General features: G+C 53.6%; 5 protein-coding genes across 5 annotated transcripts; 2 read left to right on the top strand and 3 right to left on the bottom strand.

Moving 5' to 3' along the window:
• Positions 1–208: 208 nt before the first annotated feature.
• Positions 209–2,166, bottom strand: BDZ99DRAFT_466510 (MFS general substrate transporter). The gene is made up of 4 exons (XM_033720788.1): positions 1,001–2,166; positions 835–953; positions 697–780; positions 209–629 (listed from the first exon to the last, which is right to left on the bottom strand). The coding sequence occupies exons 1-4, from the start codon at positions 2,132–2,134 to the stop codon at positions 605–607; spliced, it is 1,362 nt and encodes a 453-aa protein (XP_033572494.1). The 5' UTR covers positions 2,135–2,166; the 3' UTR covers positions 209–604.
• Positions 2,167–2,218: 52 nt separating this feature from the next.
• On the bottom strand, positions 2,219–2,943 carry BDZ99DRAFT_106772 (uncharacterized protein). Its single transcript, XM_033712367.1, has 2 exons — positions 2,852–2,943; positions 2,219–2,786 (listed from the first exon to the last, which is right to left on the bottom strand). Exon 2 carries the CDS (start codon positions 2,766–2,768, stop codon positions 2,304–2,306), a length of 465 nt encoding a protein of 154 aa, XP_033572493.1. The 5' UTR covers positions 2,769–2,786; positions 2,852–2,943; the 3' UTR covers positions 2,219–2,303.
• A 1,333-nt stretch (positions 2,944–4,276) lies between these two features.
• On the top strand, positions 4,277–5,584 carry BDZ99DRAFT_395812 (meiotically up-regulated gene 64 protein; the record flags this gene model as incomplete). The annotated part of the gene is made up of 5 exons (XM_033715966.1): positions 4,277–4,311; positions 4,394–4,466; positions 4,560–4,642; positions 4,695–5,295; positions 5,423–5,584. 5 exons carry the CDS (start codon positions 4,277–4,279, stop codon positions 5,582–5,584), a joined length of 954 nt encoding a protein of 317 aa, XP_033572492.1.
• An 11,678-nt stretch (positions 5,585–17,262) lies between these two features.
• Positions 17,263–20,643, top strand: BDZ99DRAFT_450127 (Coatomer, beta' subunit; the record flags this gene model as incomplete). The annotated part of the gene is made up of 13 exons (XM_033718152.1): positions 17,263–17,457; positions 17,528–17,533; positions 17,592–17,636; positions 17,702–17,815; positions 17,869–17,891; positions 17,969–18,023; positions 18,076–18,107; positions 18,155–18,180; positions 18,231–18,797; positions 18,849–18,977; positions 19,031–19,217; positions 19,280–19,395; positions 19,443–20,643. The coding sequence occupies exons 1-13, from the start codon at positions 17,406–17,408 to the stop codon at positions 20,641–20,643; spliced, it is 2,553 nt and encodes an 850-aa protein (XP_033572491.1). The 5' UTR covers positions 17,263–17,405.
• Positions 20,644–21,314: 671 nt separating this feature from the next.
• On the bottom strand, positions 21,315–21,770 carry BDZ99DRAFT_524496 (uncharacterized protein; the record flags this gene model as incomplete). The annotated part of the gene is made up of 2 exons (XM_033725913.1): positions 21,315–21,566; positions 21,630–21,770. 2 exons carry the CDS (start codon positions 21,768–21,770, stop codon positions 21,315–21,317), a joined length of 393 nt encoding a protein of 130 aa, XP_033572490.1.
• Positions 21,771–23,685: the final 1,915 nt, after the last annotated feature.

Here is a 23,685-nt window from a genome sequence, read left to right as displayed (position 1 = left end):
AGGCGTCACCAATCCCGAATCTCGCCGGACGGAATGGAAGCCGATGATGACGAGATTGAATGGAGGAGGGTGAGCTACCTAGGTAGCTAGCTAATATACGCCAGCAAGCCAATAACAGCAGCATTTGCCCCGTTCCGTTTGACGCGTTGAAATTGGCTGAGAGTTGCACGATAGACATTCGTTATGCTCCATATTGGAGACCACAGGCTGAAAATGAAGTTGCCAACGGTACGAAAATTTCACCACATGATGATAGACGGCAATCAGCTTTCAACTTGGATCTTGGGGGACCAAGGTGAATGTCGCTCATGCATACGAGCAACCCACGCCGCTGGCTCAGATATAACGCACATACAATATTAGGTCATGGATTTGCCTATACAGATGTCTCACTGCTCGGGCTCCACCCTTGCCCGCTTGACACTACTGTAAGAGGTGCCCCAGCTAGCAGGTCTTCAATCGGTCAAAAGGTAGCCTGATTTTTAATGCGTCAATCTTCATGTCGTATTTAGATTGTTAAAGCCTATCGGGGTACCCCAAGCAGCTACTAGAAGTGTCCAAACCGACGTCCTAGTACTCTATTTTTCTTGAAAGATCTACCTCTCTAGTACGCAAATCGAAAGTTGAGCCTGGAGCGTGTTTCGTTAGCTCAAATCCTCTACTCAACGCATGAAGACGAGGAGAAAGATCACATACCGCTTATTCCCGCGGTCTTTAGTAGTAGTTAGGTACTCCCTCTTCTCGTCCAACGTCATCGCACCCCATATCTTTGCGCGTCGTCTATCTCGTCGTCAGCGATGCGCTAGATGAAGTCGGTTTAACAGCAAACCATACCTGTTAACGCTAATATAGAAGACCCTCGCCCCAATGAAGAACGCAAAATTGCAAATGCAAACCACGATCAAGACCTTATTCCCCTTCCGATAGAGTGGTCGATCCTCGTCGCGATAGATCTGCACTCATTTAGCAATCGCCTGTCAAGGGAAGCTCCCGATCGTACATTCTGCCCAATAATCGCGCTCGCCTGCACAAACATGTTATACAACGCACTCGCCACCGTCCGCGTCCGCACCGTCCCGGCGTTCCGACTCACAATCGCCACCAGAATCGCATGCACATATGGATGGCCCACCAACAGCACCGTCAGCGTATACTTGACCCACTGGTTCGCATCCCCTGGTAGCCACTCCAAGATCACAAGCAGCGGCAGCGCCCAGATCTGGCTCACCAGCCCAACCAAGAAGCGCTGGTTCCACCGCTCTGCTACCTGCGTCCAGAACAGCAGTTGCGCGATGAACAGCAAATATGCCGGAATCGTCAGCAAGTTCGTCTCAAACGTAGAGAACCCAATCTCGCGCAGTTGCAGCGTCAGATACGCCGTCAGCGGATTCGTAGGGATCTGAAATGACACAGCGAGCAGGTAGATGGGGAGCATGTGCCAGTCGGTCAAGCAGTCCTTGACCATGCTAAGCGTGAGGGCTTGGCGGTTGTGCATCCCGCCCTTGCTGGGGTCGTCGCGGAGGATGCGGTTCACCATGATCTTCTCTTCGTGCGCGCTGAACCAGCTTTTCCCGCGGAAGCGACTGGCGGTCTGTGTTGGGCTGGGGGGTAGGTAGAAGAAGGAGAGCACGCCTATGGCACCGGTGAGGAGGCCTTCCAGGCCGAAGAGCCAGCGCCAGCCGGCTATGTCGTGCACGCCGCGGAGGTGGAGGAGGCCATATGCGAAGAAGGCGGAGGTGATGTTCGTCAACTGCGATGACACCCAGAAGTAGGAGAGCCGCGTCGGCAGTTCGGCACCGGTGTAGAAGTAAGAGAGGTACAAGATGTTATCCGGGATGAAGCCGCCTTCTATAAGCCCAATGAGGGCGCGGCATAGGTAGAAGGATTTGCGGCCCTGGAGGAAGGCTTGCATGCTTGCGATGAGGCTCCAGACGACCATTTGAATCGGTATCCAGCGATCAGGGCCGATCCATTTGGAGATTAACTGTGAGGGCAGCTCAGCAAGGAGAAAAGAGGTGTAGAAAATCGCTTGGCCGTAGTTGTAGTCGTTTGTATTAAGCCCGAGGTCGGGCAGCATGTTGTCGGAGAGAGCTTGTTGGATGTTGCCGCGGTCAAGTTGGAGGGCGAAAAACATAAGGCACACCCAAGTACAGATCCATTTGTCGATCTGTGGGGCATGTCAGTGAGATTTGAGGGAGATCGCGGCAGAGAGAGAAGGAAGATAGGAGGAAATCAGAACGATGAACGACGCGAACTCCACTTTCCTGGCGACGTCGGAAATGGTCCAGATCACGACTTGGGCCTCAGAGGCAGTATGGAAATATCGCAGGCTCAAAATAAACCGTTAAAAATCGAGAGTATTTGATGCTCGCCCGTTTCGTCACAGGCGCCTCATGCCGGTACTTCCAGGAGGTTGAAAATCGAACGTCCACTGATAAAATCGGAAACGTATTATAGACAAAAAGAAGATCCCTTACCTTCCTTACTACGATCTGCTCATCCACTTTGCTCCAGCGATACTTAGGGTCATACCTATGAGCGCCTTCGTATCCCTCGACGGGCTCATAAAACGTCTCTAGGCCATCGGTGTCGAATGTGTTGCCATCCCCGTCGCCTTGCAATGTATCATCCTCTTCGAACTCATCCACATCTGGCTTAGGAAGAATCGGTGAGTTGCTACTTGTTGAAAGCCTGGAAGTTGAACCACTGTCCAGATCGTCGTCTTCTAACGCTTGATACTCATGCCGTTTTGATACACGGTGCGACATGTTGAAAATAAATATAGCCTACGATTGGAAGCATTAGGAAACTATCTCGAAGTATAGTGGAGGTGGTTGTAAGTACTCCATACCCTTGATATCTATGTCTATTGAAGATGGTAAGAGTTGGGAAGAAATGCGCTTATTGCAGCCATGAAACGCTAGGAACGCACGACACCATTACACGCTCATCAGAGGAAACGTCCAAAGCAGACTGGTTATATTGATCAAAAGGGCTGATGTTGAAAAGCGACTTGAGCCGCGATGTGAAGGTTGCAGGCGTCGCGTGCGGTTATGGTGTTTCAGATTCGTGTCATGTCGCCATTATCGTGGCTATCACGCGAAGTCGGGAAGAAAGTAGATAAGAACGAAGCGGGTACGCGTTTGGTCACGCTTCGTGAGTTGTGGAGCAGCTCAGCATCACGCGGAAAATCGTATCAGTCAGGTATGTAGGTGTTGCGGAGGAGCGAACGGGGTTACTCGCAGGCAATAAAGGGCTTGGGGTTTCCTGGCTGCATCAAGGGATGGCCAATCAGAGGCTCGATCTTAACTGATTATCTGATCAACCCGGCCAAAGTTCAGTTCTACATTCTCGTGTTCTCTACGTATGAAGAAGTTAGAATACTGCCAAAAAGCAAGCAGTGCAGTCGCTCTTCTTCGGGTTGAGGCGACTAACGCTCCTCCGAACTAAACAACGCTGTCGTCCATACCAGAGTCACGAACGTAGTCTTTGCATCACCATAGCTAGCATGGCCATTCATCACCTCAGAGCCATGTTGGAGCATTTAGTCTACGATGTGTCGGAGATGACATCGTGAGACGTGGAGGACGAACACGCTCGACTGCATTTAAATCTTTAATCGCCTTCGCAAACCGATGCTTGTCGTATCGGGATTTACCCTGTTTCAAAGACGATACCGCGAGGTAGTCGAGAATGAGCACGTAGAAAGGCTCTACAACGGATACGCAGTTGAGCCATCGTATAGATGAATTCTATGCTACGATTCACTCCAGAGGCGTATGTAACGTACTAATAGAAAAGCAAGAAGCAGAGAAGGGTCGTTCTGGGATCGTTGAGATAGCCTAAAGAGATATTAATGAAGCTTTAGTGTATCGAGGCAGTAAAATACAGTTCGCTTGTTAATCATCTGCAAGTCCGTAGGTTAGAGGACTTGAAGTGCCATTATGATACATATCAGCAGGCAGCCACAAGTTCTCTTTGGTAAATCCTGCCGAGCATGGTGAAAAGGACAGCTGTCATTCTGGGTGCCGCCCCGTCATCTCGGTACATCCAAGTCGGCGACTTAGTACCCTGCAGAGGAAGTCAGCTTCGAGGGATGGTTGCAGCTGGAGGTGAGACAGCGATGAGGTTAAATGGCTTGGCGAGTTCGACCTGCAGGAGCACATGTTTGAACCTTGGAACGGAAAGCTCCCACCAACACCCAACAGACCACCACCATCCCATCGCCAACACCCACCTCGACACTTACTTTCCTACACCGTAAACAATCGCCAAGATGGACAAGGTGCAGGCTTTCGGGAAGAACTTCTCGTACGCATCCCCTCAGGCCCTAGTTGGACCCTCGAACTGGCTGCCTCTAAGCCTCGAAATGCTGACAGGAATTGCTTCGCAGTGCTTCTTTCACTCCCTTCGCGGCCCGAACCCAGCAGTATGTCAAAGAACAGCTTGGACAGGCTGAAGACAAGGTGCGATAGCCTAATCGTCCACCACCTCGTATTCAGGAGCTCCGATCGGGGTGGTGTTTACGGCTAGCTCATTCATTGATTCCGCAAACACAGACTCAGCTCCCGCCGGACTACATCGAGCTTGAGAAGCGAGTCGATGCTCTTAAGAAGGTCCACACTACGCTGCTCCAAGTAACGTTCGTGCTACTCAGTCTGCCTCTCGGTTCCCCGCTGACACCATGACCCCAGATCCCAATACACCAACGAAGCATACGACTATCCCAACAACCTCCGTGAATCCTTTAACGACCTTGGGCGCACCGTCTCCGAGAAAGTCTCCCTGCTCTCCGCCGCGACCTCCCCAGCAGAGGCCCAAGCCGCGTTGACCGCGCCTCCCTCCGCAAAGCCGCAGCCCAAGACCTTTAGCCACGCTCTTGCGCGGGCTTCCCTCAATGGATCGCATATTCTGTCAGCCGATCACTCCGGTGCCGGCGAGGACCCTTTGTCTACAGCTCTGGAGAAATTCGCCATTGCGAGTGAGAAGGTCGGCGAGGCGCGCTTAGCCCAGGATGCTCAGATTCAGAGCAGGTTCTTGGCTGGATGGAGCACAACGCTGAACACGAACTTGATGTTTGCTCAGCGGGCACGCAAGGCTGTTGAGAACTCGCGATTGAGTCTCGATGCGACCAAGGCCAAGGCGAAGAGCGGCCCCGCTTTCTCATTGCCCGGACAGCAGCCTAAAAATGGCTTGGAGGACCATGAGATCAGCGAGGAGGCCAGGGCTCAAATTGAGCAGGCAGAGGACGAGTTTGTGGGCCAGACCGAAGAAGCTGTGGGCGTGATGAAGAATGTGAGTAGACACCTTGGCATTATGCAGTGGCCTGTCTCAGCCTTAACCTCACTCCGAGAGCCACCGTGGTTCTTTCTCCGTGGGATATCTATATATTGTTTTAGCAGATTTCTGACTTGAGCTATAGGTTCTCGACACCCCCGAACCCCTCCGCAACCTCGCGGACTTGATCGCCGCTCAGCTCGAATACCACAAGAAGGCCTACGAGATTCTCTCGGAACTGGCCCCGGTCGTCGACCAGCTGCAGGTCGAGCAGGAGGTGCGTCGACATGAGACGTCCGATTTCTAGTCTTCCCCTGCGTTGTTGTTATTGCATGTTATTATTGCATGTTATGTGTACTCGCGCTTCAGGAGGCTGTCCATCTATTGTCCGATCTCGGACACCTGCCCGTATCTCATTCCACTGCTCTTACCCTGTATGCAATAAGGAGCACCAAATGCTGTTCATATTCACAAGCCGAACTTGATCAATCACACCCTCTATTGCTTTCACACGCCATCATTGTTTTCTCTCGATTTGATGCTGACTGGATTGTATTTCAGGCTAGCTACCGCAAGAGCCGCGAGGGCGCTTAGGTGACCACTGATTGGATCGAAATGTACCTGACTTCTGAGGGTGCAGTATGGCGAGATCCCCGCGATGGATTTTCAATGGACCGAAAGGCGCTGGTATTCGAATATCCCGCTTCACATTGCGAACCGTAGGCAGATCGCCAAATACAGCGGTCTCTTACTCTTTGTCATTTTCATTGGAAGGACTTTCATGCCGCTGATTGATTAACCATCGATCTTTGTTGGGAGGAGTTTTTGTTGGCATGTTTACTGGGTTGCTTCTCTTTAGTGGCGGTAGGATGCCGAATCAGAATTTGTCCAATAACCTATCCCCGTGACCGTTCGCTTGGTGAGGAACGTGTAGGCCTAGGAGATTGAGAGTGTGAGGTGGCTGCTGGGTGGCATTCGTGGCTTGTTCTTCACCCGTTGTTCCTGAGACACTAATATATCGATCAACATCAACGTCGGTCGCGTTTGGAAAGCTTGACACTTCTCAACTACAAAAACCTTTCATTTCCACATCCTCAACTTAAGGTTTTCAGATCATCACATCAAAGAAAGAGTAGCGTAGGACTCCACACTCTAGGGACGCATTATCAGCCATACACGAACATCCTCTTCCAAACCACATACCCTTCGATCTCCGATCTTCCGGCTCTACATACAACTACTTCAACTTGATCCAACCATATAACAAAACACCGCGCAGACACGATCTACTGCCTCCACGGCAACAGCTACTCGAAGACGAGCAGTCGAGGGCGTCTTCCGTAAATGCTGCCAATGCCGGCGCGTGGAGAGCCAAATGAGGTTTCATGAGAACAAAGCGTGTCGCGGGTGTGGGCATCGGGCGTGTGAGGGGTGTGGACTCGTGTAATGGCAAACAAGGACACCATACTGTAAACCTTTCGCAACGTCACTACGCACATCCTTGAGCTGATGCTTTGGTGAAGGAATCGACGGATACCCCCAAGTATTAACAGTATGACCGTCATGCAGAAGCGACGTGCAGCTATCGAACACAATAAGGACCTAAACATCCAAAGGCACTGGTCGCGATCCACGTGATCTAAAAGCATATCATTCACCGCGTGCGCGATCTACTGGCATAGTGTATCTACACCACCCCCAGCGCACCCTCCTCTTCTCCCCGACGCCTCTCCCTACCATCACTACTCCACCATACCTCTCTCCCTCCGCAATCTCCCCGCTCCTCCCCCTATCCCTCTCCCCGCCCCCCTCAAACCCGCCCACAACCACCATAACCTAGCCCACCGTCCTCCGCCAACCCCCTTCGGCCACCACCCCACCCACAGCCCCCGCCTCACCTTCTTCGACTTCCCGCGCGAGCTCCGCGACGAAATCTACACCCACGTCTTCGCCACTACCTCCCCCCGCTACTATCGCAGTGCACGAGCACATCGACGCGCCCTCCCGCCTTCCTGCCTGCGCTCTACCTCGCGCACCGCAGACTGCCCGCGTTCGTCGCGAACACGGCGGTTTCGCTAAGGGGCGGGTTGGCGCGGGACTATTTCGTGCGTGCGCTGGAGAGGGCTCCCCGCGCGGGGGGAGGGGATTGCGGGTGTGCGGGTGCTACTTTTTTCTGGGTTTTTGACGAGTTCGTGGGTGGGAGTGAGTGGTAATCTGGAGGGTTAGGTTTATGAGGCGCTGTTGGGGGGGGAGGGGCTGAGGCGGGTGAGGGTGAACGATGCGGCCCTCTGAATTAGGCAGGCCATGGAATTACGGGGTGATTTTGGCATAGCGGAGGAGCACGAAAAACGGGAGCTAACTAGTCCATGCGATTTCGCACACAAGCTTTGGCAGTTTTGTTTGACGCGGCTTGGCCGAGGGGCTGAGGAAGCTGGTGCTAACTAGCACATGCTGTCTAGCAAGCAAAAAAGGAACCATTGGCCGTCTAAAAGGGGCACAACATTTGCAGTTATACCCAGAAGGTAGCTTCTATATTGCAGATGAGCCTAATTTTAATGCCACCAGGTCCTTCAGGAGGACTCCTTCGTGCAACTTTCCGCTTTTATTAGAAATCACCCTAGTATCGCCGGATGCCCCTCTCCCACACTCGACAACTCGGACACTGATAATGGCCGCAGTCTCTGCACGCGAGGTCTCTGTGGACAACCCAGAACTTGCCTTGCCAGAGGGTGTTGCAGCTGCAGCATCTCCAAACATCCATTGGTGGCATTGTGGGGTGTATGCTTGGAAATGTTGGTGTGTTTGCTAACACGAAGGCCTTGATGTTGGGGAAAGTTCTGGTACTTGTGAGATACAGGAGGGAGGGGCGGAGGGAGGGGCTAATAGAAGGTTTAATGATCGAGATTGTGGGTGGATATGGTAGAATATTTTGGTACGGAGGGAAGAATCTAGCAGTAGGACTCCTTTTATACCAATCAAAAAGTACGACCCGTGAATAACGAAGGGAAATAGCGAGCGCGACATATTGTATTGTTGTTTGTGAACATCAACTTCAGAGCCAGGCTGGTGATGAGGTGTTCCTTGCTGTAATTTCGCAATGCTGGCAGACTGGATATGGGGTTGTCTTTACGATCGTTTTGGCATCTCCGATATCGCAAGAGGAGTCTATGAGCAGGCTATCTTGGCATAGGGTACCCTCTGTCACTTTGTTGCTGGACCGCGGCGTGGTGGACTTCTACGTTATATGTTGACTTTTTGTTAAGTACCGGGGACTTATAGGGCCGTCCAAGCGGTAGCCTAGTTTTCGACGCCACATTTGGTACATCGTGTCTTGATTATCTAGAACGTGTTAGAGGCCTTTAGAGCGTGTCGAACAATGTTAAATAGAACAGCTTACGCGGACGATGGATTGCCATGCAGAAAACTCTACAGTACTAGGACATAAGTCTGGAAGCTTCTTGCAACTGCTTGGGGTACCCTAATAGGCTTTAGACGAAGCTAATATCTGCTAGCTAGGGTGTTCCCCACGGTGGTGTCGATCGAGCAAGAATGGAGCCAAAGCAGTGATATATCCGTATGCTCAAAGTTATGACCTAGTTCTGCACATGATGTTTTAGTTTTTGGGAACGTATTGGAGTTTTTCAATCACCGTTTCCCTGGTTCGTGGAGCTGGGAGAGGTTTCAAGCTGGTAGCATTACAGTACTAGGTTATAAGATTGGGCACACCGATATATGACAGCTCCGGCTCCACTCTTGCTCTCTTGATACTACTGTAAAGAGTGTCCTAGCTAACATGTCTTTAAGCAGTTGAAAGGTAGTCTAATATCCACTGTGTTGACCTCTACATTGCAGTTCGAGTTTCTAAAGCTTAATGGGCTACTCCAAGCAGCTGCAAGGAGTGCCCAAACTTATGTATTGGTACGGTGTTTTTACCGACCTCTTTGACTATGTTTGTGTACAATGGCGACGTGCTCCAGGTAATCACCACCTCGAGAATGAAGGAATCGACGGAAATAAGTGCGGTACTTGGGAAGACGACATTGCTTGAGTGGTAGGTGAGCAGAAAAACCGCGGAAGTGGCATCCCGATGGCTACAGATGCCACACAACGCCACCAACATTCCATACTGACGCCGGCTAAGGCGGTAAAAGGGAAAAGTGGCAAGTTCTAGTGCACTGAAGCAATCGAGTTCCCATAAGAAACAGTCAATGCGAGCTTGATGCAAGGGAAAAGTCGTCTTTTAGTGGAAGAGCTCCGCCATGCGGGTAGATGGAACCGCCAGGTGCATGATCCCAATTACGCTGAGGGATACCAGACCGTCCTCAACTTCTTTCGGGGGCCGTTGACAGAGGCAGGCCTGATATCACCGCCTCCACTTGACAGAGAGGGCGAAGTTCTCGCTATGGGGTGTCAGTCAGCTAATTCACATGCAAGGATGACGCCCAGTGGATGAGCACTCAGCAGCTTGCGCGGCCTCCTCAGAACAGCGAAAGAAACGACATGGTGATGATGCGATTCGAAGTCCGGCCCACGTCGTGGATTGATCGAGGGAGGACGTGAGGGGCCGATGCCAAGACGCTGTCATGATGCGGCATCCTCGCCGCAGCATTCGAGAAAAGCGCTCAGAAAGGGCAGTGATAGCTTCTGGAATGACTTGGCAATGGGGGGTATGCAGGCGCACACCTAAACTTAGTCTGTTAGGTATAGATGGGACTTAGTGGTAGAGGAATAGACGAATTTGTGCATTAGGTATCCAAAATCGGTAACTATTGCCACGTTTCTGCAGTGTACATTTATTGGCAGACGGAAGCGTGTGCATGTTGCTGTACTCATGGAGACTACTGCCGCATTCATGCTTGGCCGTTTATATTGAATGCGGGGTTGCGACTAGGCCGAGGATGATGAGGTAGACGCACATGTGCTACCATGCATATGCGCAGCGCTTAGTTTATTGTGTGAAGGAAAGGAACGTATTTTTATCCTGTAACACAGAGCATGAGATCTAGGCAAGAAAGCCAACTTAGAAGTGAGGACAGTGCGACGGTAGCAGGGTTGTCTTGGAGCATTCGTTTCAAGAAGACGACAAACTCTTTCCACGCGCCATTTCGGCTCTGGCCAACGCCTTTCGTATTCGTACGGTGAGACCGAATGGCGCTTGTCGCTATCATGAGCAGCTCGATAGGATAGCTCTACAGTGCTCGTGAGATTGATACTTCTTTGAAGGTCCGCGTGGCCTCGCACCTCTGCGGCAAGGTGATCAAGGTGATGGAAGTGATCATTCCTTGTACATGTACATACAGTACACGCTGTACTGCTGGTGAACTGCCGGCCCTATGATCGGACTCCGACGCTCGATTGATCCGGCAGTGATAGATGCGGTTTCATGCTTCTTGCCCAAAGCACGGAGACGAACTGTGCTGAAAAGGTTTCGACGATTGCGACGGAAGCAGCCGTCGTCGTAGCTCTAAAGGTGCTGCTGAAACATGGAGAAGGGCGAGAAGAAGACGATGAAGGCTCGGAACGATCAGATGAAACGGTTGAAGCGAAGAGCAGGCAAAAAGAGGAAGCTCGGCAAGCATGGGACGAGCGAAGCTTTTCGGCGACTAAAAGCGGCAATGCCCGATCCGGGCTAGCGCAAGCTAGATGTCCCACTAAATCCTAGGAGCTCGTACACTCTCCCCCCCTGTACGGACTGGACACCGCCGTGCGCAAAAGAAGGGTTTTTGTATGTAAAATTCCCTGTTCTACGCACGGTGGTGTCCAGTCCGTACCGGGGGGGAGAGTGTACAGGCTGGTATTGTAGGAGGTAGGCTGACCGCGGAAGTGGAATGGTTGGCGGGAAGGAGAACGCGGCTCAGACGACGCGTTGCATTGCAGACAGCATGACGCAGAGACACGCCGGCTGCATCACGGCCACTTACGAGCAGCGAATGTGCGGAGCAGCAAGGCAGTGCAATGAAGAAGCCAAAGCAAGTGAGAAAGGAACTTTGCGACAAGGGATGAGCGGAGAGGCATAGAAGTGGGCGGCTGCAGACCCCCGTTGCGGCGAGCAGCGAGGGTTCAGGAACAGGGCCGCAAAGTCAGCAGCCCGGCCGGGCCCTGCCCTAGACGTCCAGTGTCCCGCGTCCCGCGCGGTGCCCGGCGATGCACACAATTTACAGTCTCCCTGTGGCTGCATCTGTCGATAAATGGGCCCGCAGCCAGCCTTGTGAGTCTCACGGCGACGTTGCACGGCGATGCAGAAATCCGCATGGACACTCTGGTGTCTCCCCGGCGGCGGCGAGTCGCGCAGCTCGGGCGCAGAAATAAGAATGCCGCTCTTCCCCAGCCGACCGAGATGCGTTCGCAGGTGTTTGATGGTGGTGGCGACGGGAGGCGGCCGGCGGAGGGTTGAAGCAGCCAGCGGCTCCCCCAAATGAATTGCGAAACTGCGCCCAAGAATTGACGACGGGGGCCCGCTTTTTAGAGGCGTTCTGCGCTCGTGCTATTGGCCGGGCGCGGGATACAGGGAAATTGCCCGAAGACTTCAAACACCGGCTGGCGTGCCGCGCAGAAGAAGCCGCCAGGCTCTTCTGCTCGCCCGCCAGCGCAGACAAGTGCAGACGGTGAGCAGGACGGCCGTCGCACGCTGCCCTCTGTTTCGTGTCTCGAGGGAGCCTGCTGATCGCGTTTGTGCTCGTGTGAGGGCGCGGCATGTCCGCTGCGTATGTCGACTCCTCGTAGACGCCCCTTTCGCACCGGCGCTATCGACTATCGACTATCGGCTGCCCTCTGGCGCGCTCGTTGTGCCCGCTGCGTCGGCTTATGCTGGCCGTTTTATGAAGCTGCCCGCGCAAGGTACGCCCGTCCTACAGGGAATACCCGTAGTGCAGCCGCTAGCAATCTCGCGGGCCCAGCGCTCCACCCCTTCTTCCATCTCACCTCGTCCGCCTCGCCAACCTCACCACCTCGCCCTCCTCTCCCTCCGCCGCCCTCTCACGACAATCCTCGACCGGATCCGTCCCACTGCCCAACAACCGAATTGCAGTGCGAACGCCCTCCCCGCCGTCGCAGTCCGAACGTCTTCCTCTGCCGCTCTCCCGCTCAGCCCCTTCCTTCGCCCACGCTCATTCCCGCCCGTTCCTAGTGGACACCGCCGTTCTTTTGACCGTCTTATTCGTGCCGCTACTTCACAAACACCCTTCGGACCGTCGCCTGCGTGACGTCCACGACACTCATTTCGCCGCCCCTCTCAATCCCGCTACTCGCCGTCGCGACCGTCGCCGCCAACACGCGCCAAGCCGACTTCACCTCGACGTCGTAACAAAGACGCACCCCGAGAGCCGTGACCTATAATCGGATAACGCCTTTCTGTTGCCCCTGGACAATTCGCGCAAGCGCCTTTGTTCAGAATTTAGGAACACTGATCGCTCCTTTGTCCGGTTAGCCACGCGAGTCGCAACTGAGATCCATTGTTGCGAGCTGGCGAATTGTGCCAGACGACAGCACTTAGACTCGGCCGCCGATCCTGTGCAACGCGCAATCCTTCACTGCACTAGAGCACCCTGCGAAGTCATCGAAGATGACGGCGTAGTCTGTCTGGCCCTGTTACTTCCTTCGGCATCACCAACTCTACCCAGAGACTTGGTCTTCGAATAGCTGCCTTGACAGTCTATGTATGTTTCCCTGCGAGCCCGGAGAGTCTCCGCGCCGACCCGACAATTTCCCGTCAACTTCACCGTACCGTTTCCTCGCAAAACACAAACTAACGTGTCAATTCCAGATCCACTCATTTCCTTGATTCGTCAAGTACACTCGTTTATACCTCAGCCCTGACAGTACGTGTCTCTCACCTCGATCCTCGATATCCGCTAACAGTCAAAGACACGTCCCCTCGGACGCGCCTCGAGATACCCTTCAATCCTCCTAGACGGAACCTTTATGCAGACTGTTTGATAATACTGATCCAAAATGCGTCATTCCACCACAATATGGGCGGCGGCCCTCGCTCTGGCCTCGATATCGGGACCCTTGTTAGCCACCGCCGAGGCCATGCCAGCGCCCCAGAAGACAGACAAACCACGGTACTACTTTCCCCGCAGTATCAAGCGCCAGATTGTCACCAATAGTACGGTACCCGCGACTTCAACCGTGTCTTCGTCCACGACATCCGATTTACCGGAATCTCAACAAAAATTGAGTTCGAGGCAGCAGGGTACGGGCTCCGGCTCAGACGACTTGACATCCTTCTTTGAGAGCTTGCTCAACAGCCCCTCTTCACCGTCCTCCACCAGCTCAGATTCAGCCTCATCGACAACAGTGACGGAGGTCCACATACCCTTTGGAACTACGGTTTCATCGAGCTGGTCGTCGAGCTCATCGTCCGTCTCGCTGTATACCCCGCCGCCACCGATTCCTGAAGATTCCTCGACGTCTTCGGACTCCACCGATTCTTCCACAACTTCTGACAGCGTCGACGCTACGACGACGTCTTATGTCGCATCCACCGGAGGCTTCCCAAGCTCGATAGTCATCCCAACTTCAGCGCCCGATGCCAGCTCCACAGATTTGTTGCCAAGCTCGATAGTCATCCCGACTTCAGTGTCTGACCTGTTGCCAAGCTCTATAGTCATCCCAACTTCTGCGCCTGACGTTGCCTCTACTGGCGACATTCCAAGCATCATAGTCCTCCCGACTTCTGTCCCTGACCTGGGTTCAACTGGTTTATTGCCAAGTTCGGTAGTCATCCCGACATCAGCGCCCGATGCCAGCTCCACAGATCTGTTGCCAAGCTCGGTAGTCATCCCAACTTCTGCGCCTGATGTTGCCTCTACCGGCGACATCCCAAGCATCATCATTCTCCCGACTTCAGTTCCGGACATTGCCTCCACTGGCGACATTCCAAGCATCATCGTTCTCCCGACTTCAGTTCCTGATCTTGCCTCTACTGGTGATGTTCTGAGCTCGATAGCTCTCCCAACTTTAGCGTCAAGCCTGGAGGTGCCTCTGGTCCAGACGGAGACCTCATCAGACACTCCCACTTCAGCTCCGGATACTGGCGCCACGTCAACCGGTGTCCTGCCACTGCTGTCGATTCTTGTGCCTACCGCCTCGGATTCGTTCCAGCTTTTGCCTTCGTCAATCCCCGATGTGATTGGATCTACTGGGCTTTTGCCGCCATTAGTGGTCACTCCTACAACTTCAGCGGACTCAATTACGACTACTGACAGTGTCTCGGAACCCACCGGTATCATTGTTGGTCTGACTACCGCTCTTGGAATCACGGATGCCCCAACTTCGACTGACATTACGCTCCCAACGTCCACCGATGATACAGCATCGCCTGAGGCCACTCCAACGATCGGTGACCCGCTGGGCTCGATTCTCTCTTCCGCAGTCTCTGGTCTTCAATCTGTTCTTGACCCGACTGGCAGTGGTATACTCCCATCAGCCGGAGTGACTGTCACTGGCACAGACAGCGGTCCCGTTACCACCGCCCCACCTGACCCACTCGCGAGCGTTCTCAGCTCCGTTGTCTCGGGCGTTACTAGCGTTGTAGGTAGCATTGTTGAGCCACTCCCATCTGGAATATCTAGCGTCGTGTCCGCTTTGACATCTGATGTTGCCACTTTGGTGCCCACATCCGCTCCTGACCTCTCCAGCTACCTTTCCAGTGCCATTGGAGGAACAGCTCCGATTTCGAGCATCTTAAGCAGCGTGGGAACCGAACTGGGCTCAGTTCTCCCTACTCCAACAGGCAGCGTGGTCATTCCGCTCACAAGCGACATTTCCTCCTTGATCTCATCTGTTGTCTCTGGGGTTACCTCATATCCTGGCACGGCTCCCACGGCCCCGATCACCACATCAGACATTTCGTCTCTACCCGTCCCCACGTCGGTCCCAAGTGGGGTCTTCCCACCGTCGACTTCATCCGATGGGACCACATCCACCGCTGTTGGTACCGGTGTTGACACCTCTGTCACTCCATCAACCGCTCTCACTCCGTCAACTGCTGTTGATACCTCCATTCCTTCATCTCTCCCCGTATCTGCTCCTCCAACTACCGCGAATGCAACGACCCCGGTGATCCCAGTGCCAATCACTTCAGCTACATCGCAAACTTACGAAGCTCCATCCGCGATTCCTACGTCGACTTCAGAGCTTCCGGTGTTCACCTTCGCGCCACACACGATCTTGCCAACGGGGACAGACTCGGCGACTGCTTTCGTAGTACCAACGAGCATTGCCATGGAGCCAACTACAGCCGGTGCGCCTACTGCCAAGATGAGCGGAATGCCTTCTGGAATGCCGCAGATCATCAGACCTCCAGACGGAATCATCAAGCCTCAGCCAGCGAACACCACGCTGTGCGAGTTTGGTTTCAAGTGGCCGCTCAACTTCAACTTTGTGCTCACATCTCAGGATGCGTCTAATCAACTCTTCGTCTACATACCGGAGGCTGTTGCTTACGCCGTTGGAATCTCGCCGGACCAAGTTGTTATGAGCACCCTCAAGCCTTATGACACCACCCGATCTCTTGGGTTCGTCACGACTTTGGCGCTGTTCTACATTCCGAACGATCTGTTCGACGTGCTTTTGCCTCAGATGAACAACCCACCGGATCTCCTATGGAACAACAAGAACGACACTGTGAACGCCTTGACGTCCCTCATCAACACTGGCATCCCTCTTCGGGCAGGGCCTCTCCCTGTTGATGGCAGCCCGACTCAGTCAGGAGGTGCATCAGCAACTGCTACTGGTGGCTACGGAGACGATGGCCCGATGGGCAAGAATGAGAGTCAACCTGTTAAAGCGACCAGCGTCTACATCGGTCTGGGTGCCGTTGCTGGTGCCGCTGCATACGGTGCTGCCATGTTCTTTGTCGCCCGCAGATACAGGAATAAGAGAGTCTCACATCAACGGGCCAGCTCTGTTCCAACCGCCAGCAATCGTAACAGCGCCTCTCCTATGGGAGCTGCTTGGATGGCTGGAGGCCGTGGCGCGGGACGATCGACTCCTGGTGGTCGCGACAGCAGGGGCAGCGGGAGTAGCAATGGACGAAGCGTGCGAACGCAGCAAATCTCTGCGCCAGTAATGGCAGAAAACTCTCTTGGTTGGAATTAACCCCAACCCCGAGCTCCTTATTTGGACGACAACGGATAGCTCGCACTACCCTATACACGAGGCCATGTGTACTGTATTATATGTAGCTCAGACGGGGCATTGGACGAGCACCGATGTATTTTGATTTTCTTTTCATGTCTGGGACGTTTTCGCCAACTAGGCCAGTGCATACTCTTGCAGCCCGTCTCAGGGCATTGCATGAGTCCTGGCTGTCCCACACACCTCCTTCGCGGAAAACTCAGTCGCGCCGGAGGACTTCCTAGTACGTTTGTGCATCGATGCGATTCACCCACCATCCAAGCCCAGCCCGCCACGGTGGCGACTGTGGCTTCGGAACCAGACAAATTTCCTTTCACACTCTCACTCAAATCAAAGCCTCTACCTCTCATAGCACTTTTTATTAGTCCTTTTTTCGATCACATTTCCCTTGATGGTACTGCACTTTCACTTCTTAGATACCTGTCTCGGCTCGCGGTGGGAATGGGCAGACAATTTTTTTCTGGGGATGAGCGATTGCGGGGCATCTTGTTGCATTGGGTGTGTTTATGGCTGGAGAGCTGTGGTAGGTGGTGATGGTGGAGATGGAAGTAGCAGCCCCTCACGTATATAAATCTGAGGGAGAATTCAAAAAAGAAATGCTCACTTACAAACCGTGGCCCTTGTGTGTGATGTGATGTTTGATATCTAGCCTAACGCTGTTATTGAATAGGTCATTTATAGAAGATATATACTTGCCCCTGAAGCCCTCCAAACTCACGCCAGGCGGGATTGATGTTGAAAGCGCTCTAGCGGCCTTGGCGTCTCCGGGGTCTAAAGGTGGCTTCAACACGACCGCCCTCGTTATTGACTGAAATACTTTGAACAATTGTCCCACCCCACCCACGACGTCTGCGCTCCTCAAAACTTCGCACGGATATAACGTACTCTCTTCCTATCCAGTGGCCCCTCGAATTCCTATCCGCGGTGCCTGGTCTGGCCGCCTCGAGGTCTCGTCTCTCCACAAAACCCCACCGTGAGCCGCGACGATGCGCTTAGACGTCAAGAGGCAATTGTTTGCTAGGTCGGAGAGGGTCAAAGGTGCGCTCTCCTTGCACTCAATCTACAGAATCTACTTCGCTAGAGCTCTTGCGCTGACACGACAATATAGGAATCGGTACCTTCCCAAGTTCACCCCCGTAACGCACTCCCGGACGACTGACTTCAACCCCCAGACTTCCACCCCACCGAGCCATGGATTCTCACGACGCTGTACAGCGGTATGTCATGGATATAAGAAGATACGGTGGTGTAGGGTTATGCGAGAGTGCTGACGGGCGAGCAGGACACTGCCATATCTGGTCGTTTGCGACGCAGCAGATTGTGCGGACGTTTGAGCTTACGGATGTTCCTGTGCGCGCGGGACGGTTCATTGCGAGGAAGAATTGGATTGTAGCTGGTGAGTTTAGGGATGTGACATGGAGAGGGAGGTTGGCTGACACTGGATTGCAGGCTCCGATGATTTTCAGTTGAGGGTACGTGATTCTGGGATGGAATTGGGGGAGATTTCTGGGGGCTTCAAGATTGGAAGGCGGCTGACGCTGTGGGATAGGTGTACAACTACAATACGGGAGAGAGGGTGACGGCTTTTGAGGCCCATCCAGACTGTGAGTGGAGTTTCTCAATTGAAGCTGGGACAGGCTTGCTGATGCGGAGCAGATATTCGCGCTATTGTGGTCCATCCTACACAGGTAATTTCTGGAGAATCCTAGACTCTAGCTCTTACTAACACTCAAAGCCTTTCGTTCTCACAGCTTCAGATGAGTAGGTTTATTCTCACCATTTCTTAGTTTGCGGTGCTGACAACGTTACAGCATGCTGATCAAGCTCTGGAATTGGGATCTGGGTTGGAAATGCGTCCAAGTGTTCGAAGGCCACTCCCACTATGTCATGGGCCTCGCCATCAACCCTAAGGACCCCAACACCTTCGCCTCCGCCTGTCTAGATCGCACCGTCAAGATATGGTCGCTGGGAAGCTCAACACCCAACTTCTCCCTCGAGGCTCACGACACCAAGGGCGTGAACCACGTCGACTACTATCCGCAATCGGACAAGCCATACCTCCTCACCACCTCAGACGACCGCACCATCAAGATCTGGGATTACACATCGAAGGCGTTGATCGCTACACTGGAGGGGCACACGTCAAATGTGTCGTTTGCGTGCTATCATCCCGAGTTGCCTGTCATAATATCAGGTTCGGAAGACGGGACGGTCAAGATCTGGCATGCCAATACCTACCGGCTAGAACAGTCACTCAACTACGGATTGGAGCGCGCGTGGTGTGTATCGTATCAGAGAGGCAAAAATGGTGTAGCGTTCGGCTTCGATGATGGAGCTGTAGTGGTCACTATGGGACGGGAAGAACCTGCTGTTAGCATGTGAGTCGGGCTGCTTTCATCATTTTATCGCAAAGCTAACTGATTCGACAGGGATGGATCTGGAAAGGTCATCTGGGCGCGGCATAATGAAATTCTCACCGCTGTGATCAAGGGAAATGAGAAGTTGAAGGATGCTGAGACTCTCACTCTTCCGACCAAGGACTTGGGATCAACAGAAATGTGCGTATTCATATTCGCTGGTGGTGGTATAGTTTTGCTAACGGGAAAAATAGCTACCCGCAATCGCTAATACACTCTCCCAATGGCCGTTTCGTTGCTGTTTGCGGTGATGGCGAGTACATCATCTACACGGCTCTTGCGCTGCGAAATCAGGCTTTCGGATCTGCTTTAGACTTCTGCTGGGCTTCGAAGGAGCACGACAAGGACTATGCGATTCGCGAATCAGGAACGAGCGTAAAGGTATGATCATCTTCATTCCTCTTTGTTTGCGCTTGATGTACAGTGTTCACTAATGAGATTAGATTTTCCGAAACTTCAAAGAGCGAAGCGTGCTGAACGTGGGATACTCCGCGGATGGCTTGAGCGGTGGTGTGCTCTTGGGAGTCAAGGGCCAGGGAGGAATCGGTCTCTTTGATTGGTAAGTTGAGCTGTTATTTATTTCTGATGTAGCTAATTCGGATCCAGGGACACTGGTGCTCTCGTCCGCCGTATTGAGGTTGAGCCCAAGAGCGTATACTGGTCAGAAAGCGGTGAACTCTGCACCCTCGCATGCGAGGACACTTTCTACGTTCTCCGCTATTCACGTGAGGATTACCTAGCTGCCGTACAGTCCGGAGAGGTTGACGAAGACGGCGCCGAGTCCGCATTCGAGGTCGTCTGCGATATCAACGAGAGTGTCAGGACTGGACAATGGGTTGGAGACTGCTTCGTCTACACCAACAACACCAACCGCCTGAACTACCTAGTCGGCGACCAAACATACACCATCTCGCACTTCGACTCTCCCCACTACGTCCTCGGCTACCTTCCCCGTGACTCCCGCATCTACGTCGCTGACAAGGACGTCAATGTCGTCTCCTTTGCCCTCTCCCTCGCCGTCGTCGAGTACCAGACCCTCGTCCTCCGCGGCGACCTCGACGCCGCCGAAGCCATCCTCGACTCCGTCCCCGCCGACCAAAACAACAAGATCGCCCGCTTCCTCGAGGGCCAAGGCTACAAAGAACTCGCACTCAAAGTCGCAACCGATCCGGAGCACCGCTTCGACCTCGCCCTCGCCCTCGGCGACCTCTCCATCGCGCAAACCCTCGCGCGCGAGCAGGACACGGAACACAAGTGGAAGACCGTCGGCGATGCCGCCCTCGCGGCGTGGGACGTCGCCCTCGCGCGCGAGTGCTTCCAGCACGCCAAAGACCTCGGCAGCCTGCTGCTCGTCCTCTCGGCCACGGCCGACACGGCGGGGCTCCGCGAGCTCGCGGACCTCGCGCAGGACGCGACCGCCAACAATGTCGCGTTTGCGGCGCTGTGGCAGCTGCAGGATATCGAGGGCTGTGCGACGTTGCTGACGAAGACGGGGCGGTATGCGGAGGCCGTGCTCTTTGTGCAGACGTATATTCCGTCTAAGCTGCCGGCGATTGCGAATGCGTGGAAGAAGCAGCTGGAGACGGAGGGGAAGGTGAAGGTTGCGAGGACGTTGGGGGTGCCGGGGGAAGATGAGGAGATGTTTCCGGAGTTTGAGGAGTGGGTGAGGTTGGAGAAGAGTGGGGGTGCGGTGGAGGATCTTATTGATGTGGGCGGGGAGGGGGAGGAGGAGGATCAGGGGGTGCCGGAGGAGGAGGTTGAGGTTGAGGAGGAGGCGGGGGAGGAGGTTGAGGGGGAGGAGGCGTAGGGTGGGCGTGTGTGTAAGGGGAAGGGGGGCCTTTTGTTTAATGTAGACATGAGTATGCGATAGGAAAAGGCTTTAAGGTTCTCTTCTTCATGTTCACGATGTGGAAATCAGGCTGCGTTTTGACGGGCGGAAGACGTGCTAGCTGGTGTCCTCCTCACAGTGGTGTCGAGGAGGCAAGAGAGGAGTGTGAGCGTGCCCTTTTAGCACCGATGGGGGATCTGAACGTTGAATTAGGAGGGAAAGGTCGGTGCGTTGGATATTAGACTACCTTTTGACTGACTGGAGACCGGCTAGCTAGGGTGCTCCTGACGGTGGTGTCGAGGGCGCAGAAGAGGAGTATGTGCGCTTTCATTTATCACTTATTGGGGATTTAAACCTCTGACTACTATGCAAAGGTTGGTGTGTTGGAAATCAGACGGCCTTTTTACTAACTGGAGACCTGTTAGCTGGGGCGCTCCTGGCAGTTGGTGTTAGGGGAGCAAATGTGGAGTCCAAGGAGTGAGATATCCGCACCCGCAAATCTATAACCTCGTACTGCTAAGACTCGGAGCTAACGCATTTATTCTCCAGACTTAACTATCAGTGGGCGGAGCGGCGGCATGATCACTTCACTCGCGGATAATCATCTCAAATCATAGTAGAGTGTGAAGTGGTTTGTATTCAGCTGCTAGCTATCCCCGGGGAGTCCTGTGCTCTACTTCGAAGCTGGAGCTGGAGGAGGATGCTGAGCCCGCGCACTCTTCCCTCCGCGCCTTGCGCCTCCTGCGACGGCTTGCGTTCTTCCGTTGCGCGAGCGTCTTGGTCGCCGTTGGTGGGGGGTTGGGGGTGTCGGGGGACATATCCATGGCGTCGGGATCGTCGGGGGAAGCTGGGGGAGCGGTGGTGTTGGGGGCATCGGGGCTGGCCGACTGCTTGGTGAGTTCCTGGGAACTGTTAGTATGGACGGTTTTGGTGTTGAGATGGTGTGGGTGAGGGGATTTGCGCACTTCGTCGATCTGAGACAGCTCGCGGTTGTTCGCCTCGGGCTCTGCTGGGTTGGCCTTCTCCGCCAGAAGATTGGCCGGGCGCGCTGGGAGCTCTATCTTCCACTCCTTCGGGGTCTGGGCATCTGCGCTGTTGCTGGCCATTGTGGCGAGAGAGTGTGGTAAAGGTGTGAAAGTGTGAAAGCGTGATTTGTGGTGTGGTGGATTTTGTGGGTGAGGTCAGAGAGCTGTGGTGACGCTGAAGGCGGATGCGTACATGTGAGTCTGCACGTGAGGGTCATTCACTGTTGATATTGTTGTCTGGGTAGGTCACGTGGCCGGGTTCGCTTCGGCCAGAGCAGACTCAGAAGAGAATGCTTCCATTAGAGGGTCTTTCCAAAAGCCTAGGCACGCGCACTTACCACTGCTTGGGGTGCCCCCATAGGTTATTAAATTCTCAGACGTGATGTCAAGGTTGAAACAATGGAAGTCAAGCTAGCTCTTCACTGACCAGTTGATTGCTAACTAGGCCACCTCTTACAGTGGTGTCGAGCAAGCAAGAGTAGAGCCTAGACAGTGGAGTATGTCTATATCCGACTATTTGACCTGGTATTGAGTATGAGGTTTGAGAGGGGAGACTTGAAACACTCATTCACCATTGACTACACTTCTGGACTGGATCACGTGACCACAATTCTTTCAATTACAAAAAGATAAAACCCTCATGCTGGTAACTCCTCCGGGCATTCACCCTTACGTCTCTCTACACGTGATGCTATACGCGAGGCTGTACGTGATGCTATACACGAGGCCGTACGTGATGCTATACGCGAGGCCGTATGTGAGCTCGTACGTAAGGCTATACGTAAGCTCGTACGTGAGCTTGTACGTGAGCTTGTACGTGAACTTATACGTGAGCTTGTATGTGAGCTCGTACATAAGGCTATATAAATTAGCATGGCTATACAGCCTCTCTGTTCTACGGCGCATTCTTTCCAATTCATGCAGCCGTATATACAGCTGTACGTGAGCTTGTACGTAAGCTTGTATATGAGGCTATATATAAGGCTATACAAATCGGCATGATGTAATTGCTTGTGTTGTACATGGCCGCATTTGGAGAGAGCATTCGGAATTAGTGAGCAAGTTAAGCGAGCGAATCGGAGGCTACGGAGCAGCCCTCCGAGCCAATCAGAAGGTGGTGAAGCGCCAAGAGGGGGGGGTGTACATGGAGTGAAAAGGGGGTGTACGTCTAGGAATTAGGGGGTGTACGATTAGTAGTCCCCTTCTCAATTACCAATCAAAACAGACACCACCACCAACTGCCCAAACCACCACAATGCTCATCACCCATCTCACGACCGTCTCCCTCTCCCTCGGCTCCCTTACCGTCCTAGCTCACCAAGCTGCTCCTTCAAGCACCAAGGGCTGGTCCTGGCTCAGGATGTCCCTTGCCGTTTCAAATGGCAAGATCTCATCTCGTAACCTTTCCTATTCCTACTCACCGCCCCGACTAATACCCTTCTTAGCCTACCCAACTCTCTCTATCTCCGCTTCACACCCCACGAGTACTCCTGCCGCAACTTATTCAGGGGTGGACGAAGATCAGCAAGAGAGCTATGCTGATGGAGCTAGCTTCAATACCAAGGAGCTAGCGTCCAGGGACTCCACTCACACCGGATCTCCCGCCAACGGTGACGCTGAAGAGCAAAGCAAGCCGCAAGAAGATGTAGCTGGCCCCCAAGCCCTGCGGGATGTGTCCCATAAGGATGTTGACGTATCATCAATGAGCCAGGAGCTACTTGACGCCATGCGTGTATTGCAGCAGGATGTTGCGCTAGTACCCGTACTCAACAAAGCCAAGCGCGGGCAGAACCAGCGTGAGGAGGGGAAGGTGTGGCTTTCGGTGTTAGAGACGGATATGGAACTGCGGGAGCGACAAGAGAGACTAGCGAGGTCGTTGAAGGAGGCGTATGAGTTGCTGAGGCAGGAGAGGGAGGGTTGATGAGACTATGTTTTGCTTCTGTCTGTCGAGATGGCTAGCTACCAGGAGTTGTGGAGTTTTTTGACGGCTTTGGTT

Source organism: Mytilinidion resinicola (assembly GCF_010093595.1).
Source record: "Mytilinidion resinicola strain CBS 304.34 unplaced genomic scaffold BDZ99scaffold_18, whole genome shotgun sequence".
Lineage (NCBI taxonomy): Eukaryota > Fungi > Ascomycota > Dothideomycetes > Mytilinidiales > Mytilinidiaceae > Mytilinidion > Mytilinidion resinicola.
Note: the sequence above shows the minus strand (reverse complement) of the source record. Positions and strands in the feature narration are given on the sequence as shown.

Excerpts from the sequence above, each read along its gene's own strand:
- BDZ99DRAFT_466510 (XM_033720788.1), bottom strand. The coding sequence starts at position 2,134 with ATGTTTTTCGCCCTCCAACTTGACCGCGGCAACATCCAACAAGCTCTC. Across the intron at positions 781-834 it reads TTCTATATTAGCGTTAACAG|ACGACGCGCAAAGATATGGG; the intron begins GTATGGTTTGCT and ends ACGACGAGATAG. Across the intron at positions 630-696 it reads AAAGACCGCGGGAATAAGCG|GCTCAACTTTCGATTTGCGT; the intron begins GTATGTGATCTT and ends AACACGCTCCAG.
- BDZ99DRAFT_106772 (XM_033712367.1), bottom strand. The coding sequence starts at position 2,768 with ATGTCGCACCGTGTATCAAAACGGCATGAGTATCAAGCGTTAGAAGAC.